This window comes from Phragmites australis, chromosome 11 (genome assembly GCF_958298935.1).
Source record: "Phragmites australis chromosome 11, lpPhrAust1.1, whole genome shotgun sequence".
NCBI lineage: Eukaryota > Viridiplantae > Streptophyta > Magnoliopsida > Poales > Poaceae > Phragmites > Phragmites australis.
In genome coordinates, this window is record NC_084931.1 from 172,950 (window position 1) to 194,785 (window position 21,836).

A 21,836-nucleotide genomic window follows, 5' to 3' on the forward strand; every position below is an offset into this window, starting at 1 on the left:
CTTCGTGAGCGCTGGATATGTTTTTCAGTTGAGACTGTAACTAATTTATGTAGGTTTAATTGGGAGGTCAGAAAGAAAACCGTGTTGACGGAGCGAGTCAGAAGCAGAGGGAGGTTGCAGGAGGAGGTTGCAGGGGAGGGAGGGATCTCCCCTCCCAGTTCTTCACCCCATCCATCCACCGATTTCTTTTCTCAATTTCGGCTCGGGTGCCCACCACCATTCCCCTCCTCCTCCTCCATCCAAGGAGACCATGAAGAAGATCTTCGGCGCCAAGAAGAACACGGACCCGCCGCCCACCATCCAGGACGCAACCGATCGAGTCAGCCATCCTCTTCTTCTTTTGCTTTCTTGTTACGGTTCCTCCAGCCTGCCTCCGAATTCCTCTCCGCTTTGGCTAGCAGAAAATAATTTGCCCGTTGTTGCTTGCAGATCAGCAAGCGGGGCGATACCGTCGATGAGAAAATCAAGAAGCTGGACGCCGAGCTGGCCCGCTACAAGGAGCAGATCAAGAAGACGCGCCCCGGCCCCGCCCAGGAGGCCGTCAAGGCACGAGCCATGAGGGTCCTCAAGCAGCGAAGGATGTAAGAATTCACTTTCCTCTTTACATGTTTCCTCAACTAGATCAACTAACCAATTTCTGTACTACTGATGATGGGGGGATTAGTTTGCTACCTTCAACTCACCTACAATGCTCTCTTTGCATGCTTGCAATCTGTAGCCACTGATTGAGGATCTACTTATCTGTCTGCTTTTCATTGCGCCGCATCAAGGTTATGACTTTCACCATATGTTAACTGCTGCATTCAATATCCATACATCGATACAAGTGATACTATATCTTACGGACCCGGTTACTGTGCAGTCGCTAGTGCCGACTGCAACTTAAGCAGTCGCACTAGCGACCGGATCCCGTCGCATATCTTACTCGGCACATACATTAGACGTTCTATTTTAGAAAAAAAGTTGAAATACTATGTTCAAAACAGACGCTTCATTGTGACTGGAAGGAGTAGCAAACAAGTTCCTCTAGGCAGCACAAAAAAGGGGACTGCTATTCTGCCACCAGCCGATTGGTTAAGGCAGCTTTTTGCCCGTTAACATTTGGGTAATCTCCACGAATTTTAGCAAAGCTTTGTTGTGTGCTTGCTTCATGATGCCATTTTAATGTTTCTATCATCCCCCTACCTTAGTCCATTATCTTAGTGTTCTTATCTTCTTCCTCCAAATGCTTCCCTTACAGGTATGAAGGACAGCGTGACATGCTGTACAACCAAACATATAACCTTGACCAAGTTGCTTTTGCGGCGGAGGGGCTTAAAGACGCTCAACAAACTGTATAGTTCCAGAGTTCCCTAAGAAGCTTCGTTTATGTTGACACTTTGAATCCTGGTTCCTAAACTCATGTTAAAGTATTTTTCATTGAACAGATGACTGCAATGAAGGCTGCCAATAAAGAGCTAAAAGGAATGATGAAAACTGTCAAGCTCGAAGATATAGATGTATGTAGCATCCTTCTGCTTACCAGATTCCTCATGCAATCAATATTCCCACCTTACAAGTAGTTTTATTCAATTCTGTATCTTTTGTTGCATCTGAATATCTACCTGCTTCTGTAATCTGCAGAGCATGCAAGATGAGATGATGGATCTTATGGACGTGAGCAGTGAAATACAAGAAACTCTTGGTAGGAGCTACAACGTCCCTGATGACATTGACGAGGAAGAACTTATGGGGGGTATGGCTCTTATTGGCAGTCTGGTTATTCTTAAGTAAATTTTAACGCCAACATATACGCATGCCGTACTGGAAAGTTTATGAGCACAGTTAATTCTCTGTTTACTGTCCTCATTCCGTTTCTTGAAAAATGCAGAACTTGATGCTTTGGAAGCTGACATGGATTTCGAATCAGAGTCAGTCCCATCTTACCTTCAGCCAGATCAAGATTCTGAACTTAACTTACCTGCTGCACCAACTGGCCATGCAGCTCCACCAAAGCAGCAGCAGGTAATTGTGAGAATGTTCTTAGCTTTTGCATACTTTGTTTTTATTGTTGTTTTTTCATTCTCATCATAGTTCTTAGTTTTCTTTATTGTGTCATGTGCGCTAACCAATTAGATATAAACTCTTGATCTATATCAATGCATTCCACTAGCTTTGGAATTTTGTATTTCGTGCACACTTATAGGATTTTTTTTGAAATAATATTATTTTATTGGAAAATTGCAAAATATTATTCAAAATGGGAAATTTGCAGAAATAGGTGCCAATCGGCACTCCAATTGACGACTAGACACCTATCGGCAATCGGAGTGCCAACATCCCATTTGGCACACACGTGAAGGCCTGTCGGCACTCCAATTACCGACAGGTCCTGTGTCCTGTTGATGATATTAAAAAAAAATGCAAAACTTTTTTATATGATCTCAGATGGAGATGATCTTTATATAAAAATTGTACCTCTCGACAATATCTATAACTTTGGAGTCGAATATTTTTCCATTTGAATCCGTTTAGATGTCCAAAAAGTGGCTAAAAATTCTAGATCTAGTTTTCAGATCTGAAATTTATAACCACTTTTTGTGCATCTAAACGGATTTAAATGGAAAAGTGTTTAACTACAAAGTTGTAGATATCGCCGATAGGTACAATTTTCATATAAAGACCATATTCATTCGAGATCATATAAAAAAGTTATGATTTTTTTCTTTGAATATCGTTTGCGGGATACATAACCTATTGACAATTGGAGTGTCGACAGGTCCCTGTGGAATTACATGTCGGCTATCTAGTTGCCGACAAGGGACTAGTCGGCACTCCGATTGCGATAGGTGGCTAGTTGGTGCCAACTAGCATCTATTTTTACGACTTCCCTATTTTGAATATTATTTTTGCAATTTTCCAATAAAATAATATTATTTCAAAAAAAGATTCCACTTATAGCTTGTTGGATATTATTTAAGCCCATTGCAACTGCGGGCCATGTTATTTATGGACAATTGAGCGCATTCTAACTTTATCGTAATGAAGGACAGAGAAGAAAAATGTGATGAACGGATAGAAGAACATAAAAACGAGACAACCTAGGTAATTCAGTAATAGATAGAAAATAGGCACCTGAGTTTGAGTCGAAGAGGACTTGAACATGTGTGGTGGTAGTGTACACTTCCCACCAACTGAGCTAGGTGCAGCTCGTAGAAGGGGACCATGGAAAAATCTTTATTAGATCTATTTAGTCCAATTGGTTGGGAAGACTTATTCCTGTTGAGCAGCCCTGAAATAATGATTCATAGACGAGTACATAACACACTACACGATCAGTTTTCGCATGCATCTGGCTCTCTGTTGGTGCACCATTCAGCTGGCGCCTAGTTTGTGCCCCCAATTGCATGGAATGGCTCCCTGGTTAACCAGTACTAATGATTTTCTTTTTTTCATTTGGCGCAGGAGGATGAACTAGGATTGCCCACAGTGCCACAGGCATCCATTCGTAGCTAAACAGTCATGGATCTTGAACTATGTGAAAGTTTGATGTTTTGTGCATGAACAATCCATTTAATGCAACTTTTCCTCATATAGCACTACACTAGGATTTGCTGTCACTTGTGTAGGGTGTAAATTTAATTGATTGGGACATAGCATCCTGTTTTCGTGATGGTCCTGACATTATGGAATAATGATGATATGGAATACATGTTAAGATTTGTTTCCATCCATTTTGTTTGGGCGTGTTTTGTTGTTCCATTGAGTTTGCCTTTATATAATGAAGTCGAAACATTTGGAAAAGAGATTACATTTTCAGCTTGTCTGGATGTGTTGAGTACGCTTTTGTTTCGTTTGTTGGCCCTGCACTGTAGGTTTTCAGACTAGTGATCTAGTTGAATTTTATTATGAAGTGTGGTCTGGTCTCCATCCATCTCGCTTATCGCTGCTCACGTAGATGATTGCATTACATATTTGCATGCAGCCATTGTTTCTCTGGTGGCCAGGGCGCTTGGCGGCTCAACTTGAAGGCCAGTCTGGGCATATCAAGTAGAGTAGAGGTGCTTAATTACTACTGAGTAATGTGCGCTTTAATTTGTTGTCAGCTGCTGATGGAACCCGATTCTACATGCATAACCCTTCATCTTGCATCTTCGTCAGACCCCCCGCTTATCTACAGTGAGCATCACGTTGTACTACAAGCTTGCAGAAAGGTCGAGCCGATGAGGCAGTGCAGTTTTGTCAAATAGTAATTTACAGTTTTTAACTCATAAAGTGATTTTTTAAAATAAACTAGATACTGAAAGCTGAAAAATCAGCTTCCTCTGATCACTTTTCTCACAAAATTTACCCTAGAAGATCACTTTCCTCATAGAATTATTTTCTCTAAAAAATTTAGATCAGAATAAACTCTACCAAACAGTCCTGAGCGTATATCTAGAAGAATAAGCTCTACCAAACAGTCCTAAGCGTATATCTAGAGTATCTGTCAGCAGCAGCTTCGCTTTGGATGCAACTTCAGAACTTACTGATAGTATTAAAATGTCTGGAACTCCACTTGCATTGTTAGCACTAGACACTAGTATTAAGGTCATAAGGTGTGCTGCAACCTCAAGCATCTTGTCTTGCTTCCAACTTGAGCACAGATAAAATAGCATGCTGTTCATAGTAACTTCAGAACCAATATGTTTTTAGTGTCATGCTTCCAACTTGAATCAAACAACTGACTTGGGATCAACGGCCTTCGGTTCTTCTATCCCATCCTGCAGCATATTGAGTATAGCATGGGATCTGAACTCGCCATTCTCCCATCAAAGAAAAGGAGAAACTTCCACAGTCAACAGAATGCGACTTCTTTGTGGGCTACCAGCTCATGTGCTCCTCTAAAGTCTCAGATAAACTTACTGATAGCAGTTCATACCATACACTAGTAAATATGTTTAAGGATCCAATGCTGGCGATACAATAGCAAACATACCCAGTATTAATGATAACCTAGAGGGGCAGGGAAAAAGCAAAGCTATATATATCCACTTTTCATGTGAAAATATTCATAGCTGAAAGGCCCGGACCGAGCATTCAGAATCTCAAATGATTGAAAGTATTATAAGATCTACTACTCTTGTTAAAGACAGTGTGCTCAGGTTTCACCTGAGATTCTCAAGGGGCCAAAATTAGTGACAACTTAGTCCTGGCTACTTCATCACAGTACATGGGAGCAACTCAAAGCTTGAAGGAGTATCAATTTGTAAAGTTTCTCAGATGAAAATCAACTACTACAAAAAGGGTAGCAAACAAACATATTTATTCAGCGCTTCTTCTTGCTTCCTTTTGAAGCACTGGATTTCGATGGGCTGGCGACCAGGTACACAAACATACCAACAAAGGAAACAACAGACACCAGCGATCCGTATTTTCCGACAAATCTCTGCAAACGAACAGTTTTGTATGAGTTCATGATGTGCTAAACAGATGCTTTCTGGTTTCCTACTTTGGTGCAATAGTAAGGTGATACAAAAATAGACAATAATGATATTACCTTAGCCTGAAAGGTCCAAATGCAGATGGCAAAGGTCCAGAAAGTTGAGTGACAGCACCAAAGGTAGAGCATTCAAACACTAGAATCAGGAAAAGTTTTCATATAAAAATAAAACTGAGTGCAATGACATATAACTAACCAATTCAAACTTCTGTTGTGGGGGTCTCTCAGCAAGGATGTCAAGTGGAAGGATGGGGGTCGAATAGGCCTCCTTCAGAAAAGAAAATTAGCTAGTTACACTCAAGGAACAGAAAATTGCCAAAAGAAACAGTAAAGAATATCTATTCGCTTGGCAAGAACTAATTAGCTATTTGGGCCCATCGGATAAGCCCATCACTACCGATCCATGAAATGACAGAATCACATTGGAATCATAAAGCAAAAGCTCCAATATACTCATCCGATGCTTATTACCAATCTGCACTCATGTACAATAGTTTCCAATGACATGTTTTCTTAAGTTCAGTAACCAGATTCAAACTAATAGCTGCTCTAGTGTAACCAATTCTATTAAAATTCATCCATGTGCTCTAAAAATGTAAAATAAGCAAACCTGAAGTGCAGCCTTTGTGGGAACACGATATTTAATAACTGTAGGAGAACCCTGAAACCTGCCCTGTACTTTAGTCTCCAAAACGAAGTTGTGGGAAGCAGTAGCACCGCTGGAAGAACAAAAGGTAAATTGTCAAGAAAAAAGCATAGGCATGTCAATGGCGGTACAATGCATTAGGATTACTCACGGTTCAAGCTTTTCAACTATCTTTGATGTGCTTCCAGAGACAATATCAAATGCATCCTGTGGCCAAGAGTCATCATTCAGGCTAACATCATAGGCAGTCCTGCAAAATTAAAATTTACAGTAAATCAGTGGTGACACCAGTGCAAAATATCACGATGGTTTGCTTGGCGTTCCTCAAACAGCAGAAGAGAGAGAAAGATGCAAAGGTCAATTGGCGATTGAGGATCAGTATCCCAGCCCATATGAATGACCAATGCAATTTTGGCTCCAGATTCCAGAATTGTAAGAAAAACAGTAGACCAGATTCGAAGTGCAGGTGTATGCTATATCAGAAGACATATTTCATACACAAACTTTGCAATAACCATGGAATGGTGACACCAGAGTGTGAAACACCAAGGCTGGTTGCAAAGCACATCTGAAGACAGATAAACTAGGATCTAGGATAGTAACATAGCCTCCAAATTGCGATAGAATGGAGAACATTTCGTGGGTGAAAACTCAACTTGAGAAACATCATATGTACTCCAACTACGCAGTTAATTTCTTTGTTTGAGAATTCAGTTACATTCTTCACTCAGATATAATTTTAACTACAACTAGGAGCGTGGAGAACCCAGTATAGCAGAGGTGGGTGGTTACTGCGATTCTTAATCAAGTGTTCCAGACTTCCAGCCAGGTTCATAATCAACAATGCCCTCCAGCCAGTGTAAATAATATACAACCTGCACACTCCATATCATATAAATACAAGTCTCATAAGTTATGCTGCCCTATCTGTGTTAGGACCAACACCAATACTGTGGGAGACGCAAGCATGGACTGAACCTGGCAAAGAATTGTCTTTTCTCTCTTTTTATCTGGAAATTAAGAATCAAAGATCCGTTTCAGCGCAGTAATTGCAGACACAATAACACACCTCTTGCTAGTCGTCAGATGCTAACTCGGGGTGCCCTTGTTTGCCTAATTCTGATCCTTGTTTGCTTCTACTTGGTACACACGAGAGAGATCTGACTAAGGCACACGCAGATCAGGGAGGGAGAAGGGGAGATGGACTCACGCGGCACCCTGGTTGTATAGGTCGAGGGTGACGGCGAGGCGCTCAACGCCGGGGCCGGGACGGGACAGCGCGACCTTCTTGTGCGCCACCACGAACGGCGCGTCCCCTGCGGCAGCGGCGGCAGTGGCGGCGAGCCCGACGAGGAGGAGAAGGAGGGGTCGCGGCGTCGCCATGGGATGGGGTTTGGACTCTTTTTTTGTGTGTGAAAGATGACTCTTTTTTTGTGTGTACAGTACACCCTTGCCATCCCAGCGTGACTGACTTTTTTTTTATATGCTGACTTAAAGGTAGTACTTGTTGGTTTCATATATGCAATCGTATAACATAAGTATCCTTAAAAGGACACATAGGTATACGTATAAATACCACTATTATTGTTAAGCAAATACATGATAACAATTTTGATATAAAATACCTACTCTCCAGCCTCAAATACGAGAGAACATAGGAAACACGTGAAACTTATATAGCATCAAGAGCTCGGAGTGTCCAAATGTCTAGATTAGTTGAGTTGCAACTAACACATCAATTCTCGGTGCGTGCAAATAGTCTTCCATAAAAAGATGGAGAATAGTTAAGTGTTATATTGCTTTTGTTCTAAATAATGTAGTGTAGGTATCGGTGACGTCTAAAAAAGAGATGGATTATGATACTTAGAAGCTATTCGACTCAAAAATAATACAAGATAAAATTATATTAATTTCTATCTAAATGTTCTGTAGGTTTACATAGTGAGTTTACTCTACCGATTAAAACGCTTGTAACTTATCTAAGAAAGTAAATTATAAGTAAGTAAATAAGAAAGCGTAAATAAGTTAGATAGAGCAAACTTGGCATGAATATCACTCCCAATCCATATTGGAGCTTCACGAATGATATACTTCTGGTCGGCACCCGGTCACGGCTATTGAGCCATCAATTCACAAAGATAATGTCTCAACCCAGATAAACCACCAAGCCACCAACGTAAGGTCTCACCACAAGCCTCTCTTCTGGTCCTTTGCTGTCGTGATCACTTCGGAGCTTGAGCTAATAAGGCAAGGGTCTTCGTGTTCCCATACACGTGTCTTATCGCCGCTCCACACCAAGTCGGAGGGTCAACAAGTTGTTGACGAGTCACCAAAACTCTAAAGTAACAATGTACCTCTCGATACACGGTCAGATCACTCATTGATCCACTCTTTAGGCAGCAATCACCTAGCAACTCTCTCTAGGCCTATAAACACTAACCACTCATTAATCTGGTGCTTAATAGCCTTTGATGATCACTTTAAGTACTTTGGTGGCTTGGATGTCTTATCAAATGTATATGGACTTCTCTAGACTCCAACAGCATATCACACCACCAAATGACTAAGTGAAGGGGTATTTATAGCCTGGAACTCGCGCATTAGCCGTTAACCCAACGGTTCAGAAAAGTTGTTAACACCGGATGATCCTGTGAGAACAGTAGTACTAAATTGGATCATTCGATGAGTACAATCTCAGAAACTATTCGTTGGGCTCCCATTCACAGTCATCCTGAACACCGGACACTCCAGTGTATACTTCATCTTTATCACCAGATTATTCGGTGAGTTATCCTGAGCCATACCCCTGTTTTGCAACTTCTCTTTGTAATTTGCTCTGGTGTACACAACACCTATCATCGGACCATCCGATGAGGTATTCTTTAATCTTCAACTCTTGGAAACACTTCTACAGGAAATACTCCGGTGTGAAGTATCCAGTGTGTACAACGCAGGCACCAGACCTTCTGTTGAGATGATATTTGTTCTTCTGTGCTTGGATTCTTCTTTGCAAGAATTAGCTCCGTGCTTTATACCCTTCATCTCTGGACTATCCGATCAGCTTATCTTCATTCTTCAGCACATCACCTTTCTCTGGGAGAATTGCTCTGGTAAGCATATTTGCTAATCATCGGATCTTCCGATGAGGTCTTCAGCCCTCTCTCCCCCTTTGTCAGATATGCTCCAGTGAGTTCAACGCCCTGAACACCGGACTATCCGGTGAGTTTATTTCTCCTGGGACTTTTCTAATTCAATCAAACTTTGTTCCGGTTGCGGTGACTTTTTCATGTAATGCATCCATGAGACCTACTAACATATATTCTTAGCAAACATGTTAGGCACATCCTATGTTATCATTATCACTAAAATCACAATCTTGACCTTATAGGGGCATTTTCGCTACATGTAGTATAACATAAAGATGATTATTTCGCTAAGTCGGAAACAAATGTTCTAAAGAAACTTTAGATGTTTGTAATTAGGGATGACAACGGATCGGATCGGGTCTGGACGAAACAAAATTGTACCCGACTCACCACCAAAATCGTTTGCCCCTATCTATGCCCGTGAAGGGTGACATGCAAATTTTCGTGCCTGTGCCCATACCCACCGAATACCCGAAACTCGCCAGGTCGCCCGTTGTCGGAGGGTTAACTCCTGTTGCAGGGATCCTGAGGGACCCCTTTTTAGAGATTCGGCCGGGGGGATGATTCTGAATAAGTTTGCCGGAGAAATAAATGGATATGAATACGATGGCTGGTGGGGTGGAATGATCTGGTGCGGAATGAAGTAAATGCACTGGGGGTTTAGACAGGTTCGAGCCGCACGGAAGCGTAACACCCTACTCCTGTGTGGATGCTATAAATATCCTGAGAATGTCTCCCAGGAATATGCTAGTTACAAGAATGTTTGTCTATCCTAGAGCCTGGAGCTCCTTATTCTTCGGTTTCTATGCTCGTACGAAGGTGTTCTTCGATCTGTGTGTATCTGTTAGCTTTGGGTGCTCTTGGACTTCTCGATCTTCTCTACTTCCTTAACTTCTTCAACCGTGCAAAGCTTGTCGGGCTTTTTCAGCTTGTAAGACCTTAGAGCTTTTTTCGCCTTCCCAGACTTGTCTTTGTCCGTGCTGCCGGCCGCTTTAAATACCCGCCGGCAGTAGCTTGCCTCGAATGGGAGGGCACGAGTACCAAGGTGCCATAAATGGAAAAGGAGTCATCATAGCCTCTGTGCGAAGTGACCGGGGTTGAAAACGCGCCCCGTGCTTGGTCATCAGTCGTCATGATGGCGCTGACAACGGGAGCCGTGGAGAGGGCCCACCGGGCAGCCACAGAGCGGCCCGGCGTGCCCGCCCTGTCTTGTTCGCCTGCCACAGCAGCGCGGCAGACGGAACGCCTCGGGCCTTGCGACGCTATCCCGAGGCGCACCGGATAGCGCGGGATGGGACCCGTGCATTTAATGTCCCCACGCCCTTCTGCTAGAATATGACAGGAACTGACACCGAGCGTGGCGGGAGCAGTTGGAGGTGACAGACCACGCGCGCTCTTAAATGCGGCCTCGGGCCTTTCACCGGCTGACACCTCATCGCTGGACCCCTGTGGGGGCCACTGATGGAGGGGCTTCCTGGGTCGTCGGGGAACCGAGTGCTCGGGGGTCACTGTTCACCTCCCCGAGCACTCTCTCCCGAGAACGCCCTTCCTTGGTCCTCGGGGAACCGAGTGCTCGGGGGCCACTGTTCACCTCCCCGAGCACTCTCTCCCGGGCATGCTTGTACGGATCCTCGGGGAACCGAGTGCTCGGGGGCCGCTTCTCGCAGCCCCGAGCACTCTCTCCCGGAACTTCCTTCAGTGGGTCCTCGGGTGCCCGGGGGGTCACTGCTCGCGGCCCCGGGCACACCCCTCCCGGTACTTGGTTCTCCTGGTCGTCGGGGGACTTGGGTGCTCGGGGGTCACCGTTTACCTCCCCGAGCACTTTCTTCCCGATCACTTAGTCCTCGCAGATCATCGGGGAACCCGGGTACTCGGGGACCACTGACTGTGACCCTGAGCGCCCTCTCCCGGGACTTAGTCTTTTTTACCTTGCGGAGGTGACTCCGCGGGATGGCGCCACGTGGCGGATTGCTGGCCTGGCCTCGAGATTCGGGGACCCCTGGTTCCTGATTCACCGACACCCGTGGGTACCAATACCCTTGCTGGGAGAGAGACGCAAGTGGATGGATTTGCGGCGACCGGTTGGGGGCCCGAACGTCGATGGTGGTCGGCTGGGGGAGGGAGCGGGCGGGCGGTGGAGGTCAGCTGGTGGAGATGCGCGGGCTGGTGATGACAGCGAGGTGCAAGCGGGCGGCCTGCGCGACGGCCTGCCAGGTGGGAGCGCCGGAGCGAGACGTGAGCTAGCGACGACGGCCGGTTGGGGGACAACCGCAGGTGGCCGGTGACGACTACTATGGGCGGGCAGCAGTGATCAACTTGGGGAGGGGTGCGGGTGGGCCACGTCTTAACGGCGGCGGGCGGCTGGGTGAGGGGCGTGGGCGGGCACAGCTTGGCGGTGGCGGTCGGTTAGGTCGGGACGGAGATGAGGATGACTGGATGAGGGTGGGGACTAGTGGTGGGGGTTACACCGTTGGTTGGAATAGGCTGAGCTAGGATTAACAATTAGACACTGAACTAGGTCAACATTGCATATCGGATATGCCTGCAGGTACCATAGGCAGAATATAAAATCTGTATCCGATCTATAGCTTCATAAATACTCGACCTGTGATACATGTGGGTAAAAAATTAGAACCATACCCACACCCATTGAGAGCGATACCTGTGGTACCGAACTCACTAGTAGGATTATCATCCCTACGTGGAATGAATCGTAATGTTGTGTAAAATTTGCATAATATCTCGGGGCATGTATGTAAAGGCATTTTGCATATCTCTTTGTTATCTCCGGCGACCATCTCCTCCTCCTCCTAAAACCTCTCCATTCCCATCGATGGCGGCTGCTACCTCCTTCACCACCCTCGTAAGCTCCCCTCCCTCTCTACTCCTCCTCATCGTACCGCCTCTCTGCCCACCACTTCCCAATCGCCTGGCCTGACCCTTTTGTGTTGTTTGCAGGCCATTGCGCGCCGGGCGGGGCAGCGTGCCCTCCTCGTCTGCAAGGCCCCCTCGCCGCTCATCTCCCTCCGCGGCGTCCGGCTCCCCTCCCAGACGGTCTCCTTCTCCGGCGGCCTCTCCTCCACGCCTTCGCCCTCCCACGGCCGCGCGCGCTTCGTGACCTCCGCCAGCGCCGAGCCCAAGGTGCCATCTTTACCACCTGCTGATTTCTCTTTTCATCTATAGGATATAGCTGGGTCGGCTGCGGGTTGCGGGGAGCTCTCGCCTCGCGGAGAGGTGCAAAGTTTGAAACTTTTTCCATTTTAACAGAGAGATTATCGCTTAAGGAAGCTGAACTGCAATCTTCGTCATGTAGCTGTGGACATCTATCTGCCTTTGGATGGTATCCTTAAATTTACAAGTTATAATAGGCATGTGAAATTGAAGTCACCAACTGAAGTTCCTGGGAAACAGCACTGCAAATTGGGATTCACCATCAATGATTTATGTTTCTGTTTCTTTCCGATAAAATTGGTTGCATCTTCAGACACCAGGAGCCCCATTGGGCATGGGTAGCTTCAGGGGGGCATATATTTTGTATGAAAATGAAACCACATTAGTCATTAGCAGTGTCAGGAAACAAATGTGCATGCTTACATATGTTCTATCAATTTGTAAGGTGCAAGAGGACGGATTGGAGTCCATAGCTTCCAAATATACATCCTGTGGTGTTGATGCGGTTGTTTTGTGCTTTGCAGCAAGCAGAAATTCAGTCCAAAGTCACAAACAAGGTGTACTTTGACATAAGCATTGGGGATCCCATGGGGAAGAATATTGGGAGAATCGTCATTGGGTTGTATGGGGATGATGTTCCCCACAGCAGAGAACTTCCGTGCTCTTTGCACCGGTACGAGAGCTTTCTGGGATCCTTTGTTGTTGCGCCATCTTCTTTTTTAGGTTCACCTTGCCCAGGAGAGCTGCATGACAAAGTTTTATTATTGCAGGAGATAAAGGGTTTGGGTACAAGGGATCCAGTTTCCACCGTGTCATTAAGGACTTCATGATTCAGGGAGGAGACTTTGACAAGGGCAATGTATGTGTCTACCTACTTCCACTAAAATCTGGTGTGGTGCACTTGTGTATCAGTGTATTTATGCCGTCTTACAGATTAGATTAAGAGAACTGAAAGAACATATCACATGCTACTCAGCTAATACATTTTCTCACAAGACTGAATGGATTTGCATATTAGTTTGTACAAGTGCACTTGTTCATCTTGTTGATTATTGTGCTAAATTTTGAATGGTTGAATTGGATTTACATCAATTGAGAGTACATTATGTTACACATTTAGGTTGCCATTTGAAAGAGGAGTTGTTCTACACAAATATTTAGCTAATTTTACTAGCTTTGCATTATACAGCAACCTTTGTAAATCAATTCTGCAAAAAATTGTCATAACACATGATGATCCTGATCTATTTGTCTTTATACATACATGCATTTGCGTCCCTTTTTCGATTGTGATTAGTTGCTTAATTGCTGTCAGAAGTGACCGGCATCAATTCCCCCTGTTTCATTCACCAAACTACTTCCACTAGCATGAAAGCAAGGCTCTCGAAAATCTGTAACAGATATCCTTTTGGTCACCCCATGTCGCCATCTAATAGTAGCTATACGGTCCAAGTGCAACTTTATGTGGCCTAACTGGCAGTTATACAGTATAGGTTGGGGCACCCCAATTCCTTGTGTACAGACTAGCAGAATCTTTATTTAGAACACTACATAAAAGCTATGTTTTTGTGTTTGAATGGCTGAACTTTGAGATAACCTAAATTGGAAGATGCAGCTTTCAACTATTGCATGTGATTAAATGGAAGTGGTGTTTGCAGGGTTCTGGAGGGAAAAGCATATACGGCCGCACCTTCAAAGATGAGAACTTCAAATGTATGTTTTACATCTGAACTAGTCTTGATTACGCTATTTGTGTTTGTAGACACCTGCTAAAACTGATGGTATGTCTATTTCATGTCTTAGTGGTTCATGCTGGACCTGGAGTAGTCAGCATGGCTAACGCTGGACCAAACACCAACGGGAGCCAGTTTTTCATTTGCACTGTGAAGGTAATTTTGTGCTTCCTGCAAAATAATCAAAGGAGACTTATCTTTCTGCCGCCTCTGCTACTGTGTCAGTTTGGGTTTCAGCTACATTTGCTCGTGTACTACTGCCAAAGCTAACTTGGAACTGGTATGACTGCTACCTTGGATGCAGACACCGTGGTTGGATGGGAGGCATGTTGTATTTGGCCAGGTTCTGGAAGGCATGGACATTGTCAGGATGATTGAGTCACAGGAGGCTGACAGAGGGGACCGTCCGAAGAAGAAAGTAGTCATCAGCGAGTGTGGGGAGCTTCCAGTGGTCTAAGTGTTCTAAGTCTGTCATCCTACCTCAGACGGACAACGATATTCCACCCTCTGGAGTTCACTGGAGAATATTATGATACTGTGAGCTTATTGTGTTTTCTTCTGCTAGTTATAGTGATCATTCTGAGCTAAAGCGAAGATCTCAATGTGAGGCATACCGCTGTATTTCGGCTGGAATAAAATGTGAGGCATACCGCTGTTTTCCTTTATCCTGTTCAGGGGAATGGCTTTTGTTCGTGAAAGTTGGAAGTACCCTGTGCAATTTGTGATATTTTCATGTGAATCTAAATGGCTGGATGCCTGTTGACTCTTGCCTCTTCCACAAACCGGAGTTCCTCCGTGACAAATCAATATCTCTTGCTGTACGTGTTGCGTGACGTGAAAGATTGTATATAGGCAGAAGATGCATGCATCATTTACATCTGGGTCTGATTGGTTGCCTGTAGAAGGGTTGGGCCACGCTGAGGGTTGAGCCTGCATGAAGGGGTGCAATGTGGGTTTGTTTGGTTGACATCTCGTTGAGTCTTGCAACGTGGGTTTGCAATACTATAAATCCGTTTTAAGAAATGGCAGGAATAGGTACCGTTGCTTGTTTATCAGGTGAGAATAAGATGTTGCTCGATGAATGAGCGAGATTATGTGAGACTCGGCGGTCAGACCATTAAAAAACCGGAGGAAGCAACATATCATTTGCTCACCGGGCGAGACAAAATTGTCGTCCTCTGAACGGACGATACCTTTGTCTTGCCCAGTAAACGGGTGACATCTTTGTCTCGCCCTGTGAATGGGTGATATGTTGCTTTGGCCGAATTAATTTAATTTGTGGCAGAATAGGTTTTTTTTTGTCGATTCGTCCAGTATCATTAGATATTTTTTTGATACCTGAATGTGCTAAAAATAGATAGTTGAGCACGGTGATTTTAATGAGAACTGCGGCATACACGGACGTTGACATATATAGTACACGATCATTATAACATAAACTAGTACCGTGTCTAAAACTAATATGCCTTAGGGAATGTAAATAACATGATTACAACATCTTGTATACTGAGTGCAACGTGGATACTTTCCCCTCCTCGCAGCTTGCGGTCCTGCCTCATTGAAAGCGCATCTGACCTTTATATGTGGTTTTGATAATTAATGACAATATCTATAGACTAACAATGATGGTGGCAATTGTTAATAGGTTGCTCTATAGGTGATGCATGAAGAAGAGAAATATGCATCAAGATGAATGAACTCTAGGTGATGCTCGAGTAAGTTAATGATAATACCTATGGACTAGTAATTATGTTGAGAATTGTTATTAGGTTTTTCATAGGAGATGAATAAATAATAAAGCATGAATTTATTGAGAAATGTCATGAGTTCAAAGAATTGCATCAAAGTCATTGACATCTTAGTGATGCTCATAAGAAGAAGAAGAAGCTTGAAGCATAAAGGCAAAATTACTTGTGGAGATCAAGTAACTTAAGGTATAAAGTTGTCAATCAAGTTTTATAGACTAACCCATATTCTTTGTGCTTGAGAATGAGTTGGAGTTAGGATACATAAGAAGACATAAGTTAAATTGAAATCATATATGACAAGAGTAAAGAACAAAATTAGATTTATTGAAGATGTTGGATACAAAATAGTTTTCTATGACAAGGTAGTGAAGGGAAAGCAAGACTCGGCTGCGATGGACCATCCGGTGGTGAAGGGCAAAAAAATGGCTTGGCGTCGAAGGACCAAAGCGGTGGTGAAGAGTGAGTGAAGTCTTTGCGCCAATACCGTGCGAGGCCATGGGAAGCTACAAGTAATTCACATCAATCACATAAAGATCAAGAAGAGATGGATGTGAAGATGATATAAAAGTTAGCAGCCCTCTAAGTTCAAAGGAAAGAAACGTTACTTGAAGGTATTCAAAGACTTAAAGTGGTTCAAACGAGTTTTATGTTTGAATTTGAGTATAGGTTTGCCACACTATTAAGAGGGATGCACCATAGAGCTATTTGTCGTGTCTCGGTGCTCAAAATACCCTTTTTAAACCAAGTTGAAAGACACAAATCACACAACGAACACCGGGAAGTTCTAACTTAATGTGTGTACCAGGATGTTCCAGTTGTAACCCGGAAGTTCTGGGTAAGTCGTAACCTCCAGATTAGGATCCGGGCAGGGGTGCTCGGTTTGGCTTTTCTAACCAACCTTAAAGTTCCGGGTAGTCGGATGTTCTGGATGAGGACCGGTCTAAGGTTCTTTGTTTGAATTTCAAGTCTGAACCTAGAATTTTCGGATTGGGTCGGAACTTCTGGATTCTGTTGACTAGCTGGAACCTCCAGATTGAGTCTGGGCTAGGGCTCTCTGTTCTGTGTTCAAGTGTCAAACCGGAAGTTCCAGGTTCCACCTGGAAGTTCCAGGTCAAACCAGAAAGTTGTATAATGGCTAGTTTTTGGGGCTTGGGTATAAATACCCCTCACCCCCTCTCTTCATTAGCTGCTAGTGCTTCCACGAAATCACTCAAAGGCAAAGCCAATAGAGCTCTCCCCACTCCAATTTAGTGTGAGATTTGAGAAGAAAAGTGAGTTGGGTTGAAAGATTGGAAGTTTGAGTGCAAGTGACCATAACTCACATCTTAAGCACTCGAGTTCATCGGCAATAAGTTCGTCATCGTGTTTGTTACTCTTGGAGCTTGGAGCTCCTAGGCGGCTAGGTGTCACCAGCGAGCACCCAAGGTTGTGCTATGCCACGGGAAGTTTGTGAAGGTTTTGATTTCGCCTCCGTAAGGGAAGAAATCAAGAGTGGAAGCTAAACTCAAATGTGACTGAAGAGAAAAATGGTTGAGGGAGACCCGGCTTAAGTGTGACCGAGCCCCTTAACAGAGACGTAGGAACCTCTAGTGGAGGTGTCCGAACTTCGGGAAACAAATCACGTGTCTCATCTCTTGTTTCCTTGTTTTTGAGTTCTTGCTCACTATTTGTGCATATTGCTCGATCTACTTGCTCGTGTGAAATTGATTGTAGGTTCTTCGTGGATCTATTTGGAATCATCAGTTGGAATACACGACATCATTTGGTTTGAGCTAGAACTCTTTAGGTGTACTTTGATTTCAGTTTCGAGTTCATTCTCTACTGAATCCGGAAGTTCCGGATTCTGCATATTCCGCTACAAAATTTCTTGAACCCGAAAGTTCCGGATTGAACCTGAAAGTTTCGGATTCTGTACAATCCGCTGCGTAATTTTAATTTTCCAAGAATGGCTATTCGCCACCCTCTAGGCGATATTATTGTCATTTCACTCACGCGTCCAACGTACCCTTTCGCGCTTCCTCTCCCTCTCCGCCTCACGGGCCTCCGCCATTATGTGGTTACGCTCCTCCCTCATCTTCTATTGCTCCTCTTGAATGTGCTTGTGCGTAGCCTCCCACCTCTCATCAGCTTCTATCTCATGGAAGCATCTCTAAGCGGCACCATGCTTAGTGTGAAGGAGGAACACATCCGCTTCGAACTGCTTAGTATTTAACCATTGTAAGAAGTCACATAGTGGTGGCAGTGACTGCAATGAGGAACAGAATGTTAAGTGGTAAATCTTAGTTGTTTCTTGAGTAGTTTGGCCATAAGTTATTACTTGGCGACGGGAGCCAACATTGGTGCTTCCCTGGGATGGATCGTACTCGTAGTTGCGGCACATGAAGAACCTCCTTCTGTAGGTGTAGGAGAACTCGGGGAACTTTATCACCCTACAAATATCATCACACCAGCACATGGGCACTTCAACCCCATCAGACGTAGTATCTGGCATATATTTCTTGGAGAATGGATCGGACGCCATTTTCGTCTGACTTTTGGAGGTTGAGGCTACTGGTGTGATTCTACATGTGGGCATGAGATCATCTATTTATACAACAGATTCGTCCTGGCTCATGAAAAATTCATTACATACATGGCCCAACATATAATCTATACTACAATAAAATATTCTCGGGTCACTACATCAAACACCTCTAAATTCGACATTTATTACATCAGTTTTAACTACATTATGTCTAAAGTTCGATTTGGGCATTTCCCTCGGGAGGGAATCTTGCATCAACTCAAATCGTGTAAATTAAGCTGTACTGATCAACAGCTACCATACACAACATTAGCTACAACGTTGGCTTCACAAGAGTATGATGATATCCAGATCCATTCTTGACATGTAAAGCTAAGCTATTGAATTTATGAGACACTCCTATCCTATGTGTTGTAAAGTAACTTCGATCCAGGTACGTTTGTATTTCTACGTAATGCAATGCAACATTCCAAATGATCTGTTTGAGAAGTAGCATCCAACAAGAAGCACTGATACCCCATGCATGCACACAGTCAGTAATGAACATGCAAAAGTAGAAGCAGCCAGCCAGCCAGCCAGCTATAAATATATATATGGCGTCCCTCTCTCAGGGCTCTGGCGACTCCCCCTTCCCACCAACCCAATCCACAAATCTCCACCAAATCCTACCAAAACCTCCACAAATCCAGCCAGCCTCCACCCCGTCATCGCCCTCCCTCCTCTAGATTCACAGACCGCCATCTCCTTCTCCGTTTTACTCCAAATCTGCGCTCTTGGATTTTGACCCGCACGCCCTTGCTGGGGCTGGATTCGTTCCAGATCGCACCGCTGCATCTGCGCCCAACGGGTCCTCTGACTAGATCTTCAAGGCAAGCAACGCCAATCAGCATCTAGGCATTGATGAGGCCTGTGTCAAGCGTTCCTTTGCGGACGTTGTCAAAGCTGGATCAAGTCGGCGCCCCAAGCCAGGCATTTACTTCCCCGGAGCCTCATTCATGCTCTGCGCGCCCAGCGGTTGCGACCTCACCTCTCAGCGATGTCGTAAATCAACTTCCTTCGCCCGAGGAGCCTTCTGGTCCCAAAGCGCTTCTTCGTTCCTCAGTGGGCAGATCTTTTGCGTTGCCGGCAGATCTACCTCTTCAATGCCTCCCCCTGCCTGCGCCCGAGCCATACATTCAAGATGGCGCATCTCAGTTCTCGAAGCGCCATGGTCAGCAGAAGGAGCCTCGGTCTTCCTCCAGCGACAGCAAATGCACGCAAGATCTCTGGTACGGCGGATCTGAGCCAGAGTGGGGGGCTCGAAGTGATCCCCTGGTCTCTGACGGTTGGAGTATGGTGAAGCCGAGATTCTGGTGGAGGAAAGCACCTCGGCATTCAAGGGCCTCACCATCCAGACGTTCTACAGTAAAGACGGTGAGGCACCACCTGCCGGCCAGCTACCTGAAGAGATTACAGGGTAGGTGTTTCAATTGCCTTGAAGCGGATCACCAAGTTGCTTCCTGCCGCGACCCTACTAAGTGTTGGCTCTGCAAAGGCTATGGTCATCGATCCTCTGACTGTTTTTTAAGGGACCCTCCCTCCCCCAGCTGCTTCAACTCATCCCTGCAGCGTGCCCACAGGCCCCCACCTCCTCCCTGCAGTGCTGAATCAGTCCTCCTCCCCCCTCCTCTCTCCGAGCCTGCTGCGCATCCGGCGGTGGCCAGCTTCCCCGGAGACCCGACGGTCCGGCCGATGGAGGATTTTGCCGCAGTCGCCGCAACAGGCGCCATCGAACGTCGAAAGGAAATGCTGCTTGACAGGGCAGCGGTCTGCTGGATGGCGGGGGACCGTTCAGACACGGATCTGTCGGTCCTTTCCGATGCTTTGATGTCCACCTTTCGCATTGGGGTGCAAGATTGCCAGCTTATAAAGCACCATCCAGAAGATTTCCCCATCATCTTCACAACCAGGCGCGTCCGCGACGAGGTCGTCAATGCTCATAGGCTGCCATACCGAGGACGTGACTTCCATTTTGCGCCGTGGAATGAGTGAAGGTTTGCAGATTCAACCAACTGGGCCTTTCATGTTAGACTGCGCATTGAGGGCATCCCAGCTCATGCGTGGTTTGAAGAGGTGGTGGCGATGGTGATCGGGCGGCACTGCTCAATTCACTACATGGAGGAACATTCTAGAAGGTGGGAGCGCACGCGAACCTATGACCTGTGGGCATGGTGTAACAATCCGAGCCTCATCCCCAGGATGGTTTGGCTCACCATCACCCATGCAGACCGAGAACTTCCTCCAATCTCCATTCCCCGCTTCGACGTCAACATTCGCCACGATAGGCCCTCCGACCTCAAGCACGACCAATCATACCGGCTCTTCATCCATTTGGAGGTAATCCATGACCTTGCTTCCCTCACAGCTAATCCACCAGACCCTCTCCTCAGTAGCCGCAGATGGGAGCGCCTCTTGGAGTGGAACTACGGTTCGCCAGATGGGGGGGGGCCCAGGTTGGCCACCTCGCTCCGCGCCCCTGCCGCAGCGTCAGAAACCGTGGACGCATGGATGATGATGACGCTGATGGAGGCCGCCCTCGGCGCCATTCCCGCCGGCATCGGAGTCGGTCTCTCTGGTCCCGCCTCTCTGAAAGTGCATCTAGGCCCCCTAAGTGGGTTTTGGCTTATTGATGACAAAACGATTAAAGAACTAACATGCTTTTCGAGTGTTGAACAGGTTTAAGCATTAGTTGTGAAGGTAAATGATGTTTGACGCCCGCCGAAACAAATGAAGAATCAACAAAGGGTACTAGATAGGGTTTACATTCGTTTTATTTTTGAAATTGAGTCTAGGATAGACATATTTTTTTAGAAGGATGGATTTGATTGCTTGATTAGTGTCTCAATGCTCAAGAGATCCTTTAGAACCACCCAGTTGAGAGACACGTTCACTCACGGACACGAAACTCTTTCTGAAAAAAATCTTCAGAGTCCGGAGTCTCCGGTGTTCACCGGATACTCCGGTACTCAGTGTTCGGCCGGAGTCTCCGAGATAGCCTCCGGCAGAGAGTCTCGGTTACGGTTTATTCTTTTTAAGAAAAAAAGAAAGGACCGGAGTCTCCGGTGTTCACCGGATACTCCGGTAAAATGTTTATTGTGCAGCCGGAGTCTCCGAGGTAGACTCTGGCAAAGACTTTCGGTTAGCATTTAATCTTTTTGATAAAAGAATAGAAAGACCGGAGTCTCCGGTGTTCACCGGATACTCCGGTACCTGGAGATGCCGGAGGGTCCGGCTAGTCTCCGGACTTTGTCATTTTGGAAAATCTGTCAGGACCGGAGACTCCGGTGTGCACCGGAGACTCCGGTAATTAAACAGAACTGTAACGGCTAGTTCTGACACGTTCGGTGACCGTTCTGACGCCGTTTTGG

At 45.4% G+C, this 21,836-nt stretch overlaps 2 protein-coding genes and 1 pseudogene across 2 annotated transcripts; 2 read left to right on the top strand and 1 right to left on the bottom strand.

Moving 5' to 3' along the window:
* The first annotated feature begins 27 nt into the window (after nucleotides 1-27).
* Nucleotides 28-3,783, top strand: LOC133884464 (vacuolar protein sorting-associated protein 60.1-like). Its single transcript, XM_062323890.1, has 7 exons — nucleotides 28-319; nucleotides 430-581; nucleotides 1,241-1,334; nucleotides 1,428-1,499; nucleotides 1,624-1,735; nucleotides 1,871-2,004; nucleotides 3,445-3,783. The coding sequence occupies exons 1-7, from the start codon at nucleotides 251-253 to the stop codon at nucleotides 3,493-3,495; spliced, it is 684 nt and encodes a 227-aa protein (XP_062179874.1). The 5' UTR covers nucleotides 28-250; the 3' UTR covers nucleotides 3,496-3,783.
* Nucleotides 3,784-4,981: 1,198 nt separating this feature from the next.
* Nucleotides 4,982-7,569, bottom strand: LOC133884465 (uncharacterized). Its single transcript, XM_062323891.1, has 6 exons — nucleotides 7,318-7,569; nucleotides 6,259-6,357; nucleotides 6,072-6,180; nucleotides 5,658-5,729; nucleotides 5,519-5,524; nucleotides 4,982-5,407 (listed from the first exon to the last, which is right to left on the bottom strand). The coding sequence occupies exons 1-6, from the start codon at nucleotides 7,488-7,490 to the stop codon at nucleotides 5,288-5,290; spliced, it is 579 nt and encodes a 192-aa protein (XP_062179875.1). The 5' UTR covers nucleotides 7,491-7,569; the 3' UTR covers nucleotides 4,982-5,287.
* A 4,475-nt stretch (nucleotides 7,570-12,044) lies between these two features.
* Nucleotides 12,045-14,761, top strand: LOC133884463 (photosynthetic NDH subunit of lumenal location 5, chloroplastic-like; annotated as a pseudogene).
* The last annotated feature ends 7,075 nt before the right edge of the window (nucleotides 14,762-21,836 follow it).

Excerpts from the sequence above, each read along its gene's own strand:
- LOC133884465 (XM_062323891.1), bottom strand. The coding sequence starts at position 7,490 with ATGGCGACGCCGCGACCCCTCCTTCTCCTCCTCGTCGGGCTCGCCGCC. Across the intron at positions 6,181-6,258 it reads ATAGTTGAAAAGCTTGAACC|CGGTGCTACTGCTTCCCACA; the intron begins GTGAGTAATCCT and ends TTGTTCTTCCAG. Across the intron at positions 5,730-6,071 it reads CCACAAAGGCTGCACTTCAG|GAGGCCTATTCGACCCCCAT; the intron begins GTTTGCTTATTT and ends TCTTTTCTGAAG.
- LOC133884464 (XM_062323890.1), top strand. The coding sequence starts at position 251 with ATGAAGAAGATCTTCGGCGCCAAGAAGAACACGGACCCGCCGCCCACC. Across the intron at positions 582-1,240 it reads GTCCTCAAGCAGCGAAGGAT|GTATGAAGGACAGCGTGACA; the intron begins GTAAGAATTCAC and ends CTTCCCTTACAG. Across the intron at positions 2,005-3,444 it reads CTCCACCAAAGCAGCAGCAG|GAGGATGAACTAGGATTGCC; the intron begins GTAATTGTGAGA and ends CATTTGGCGCAG.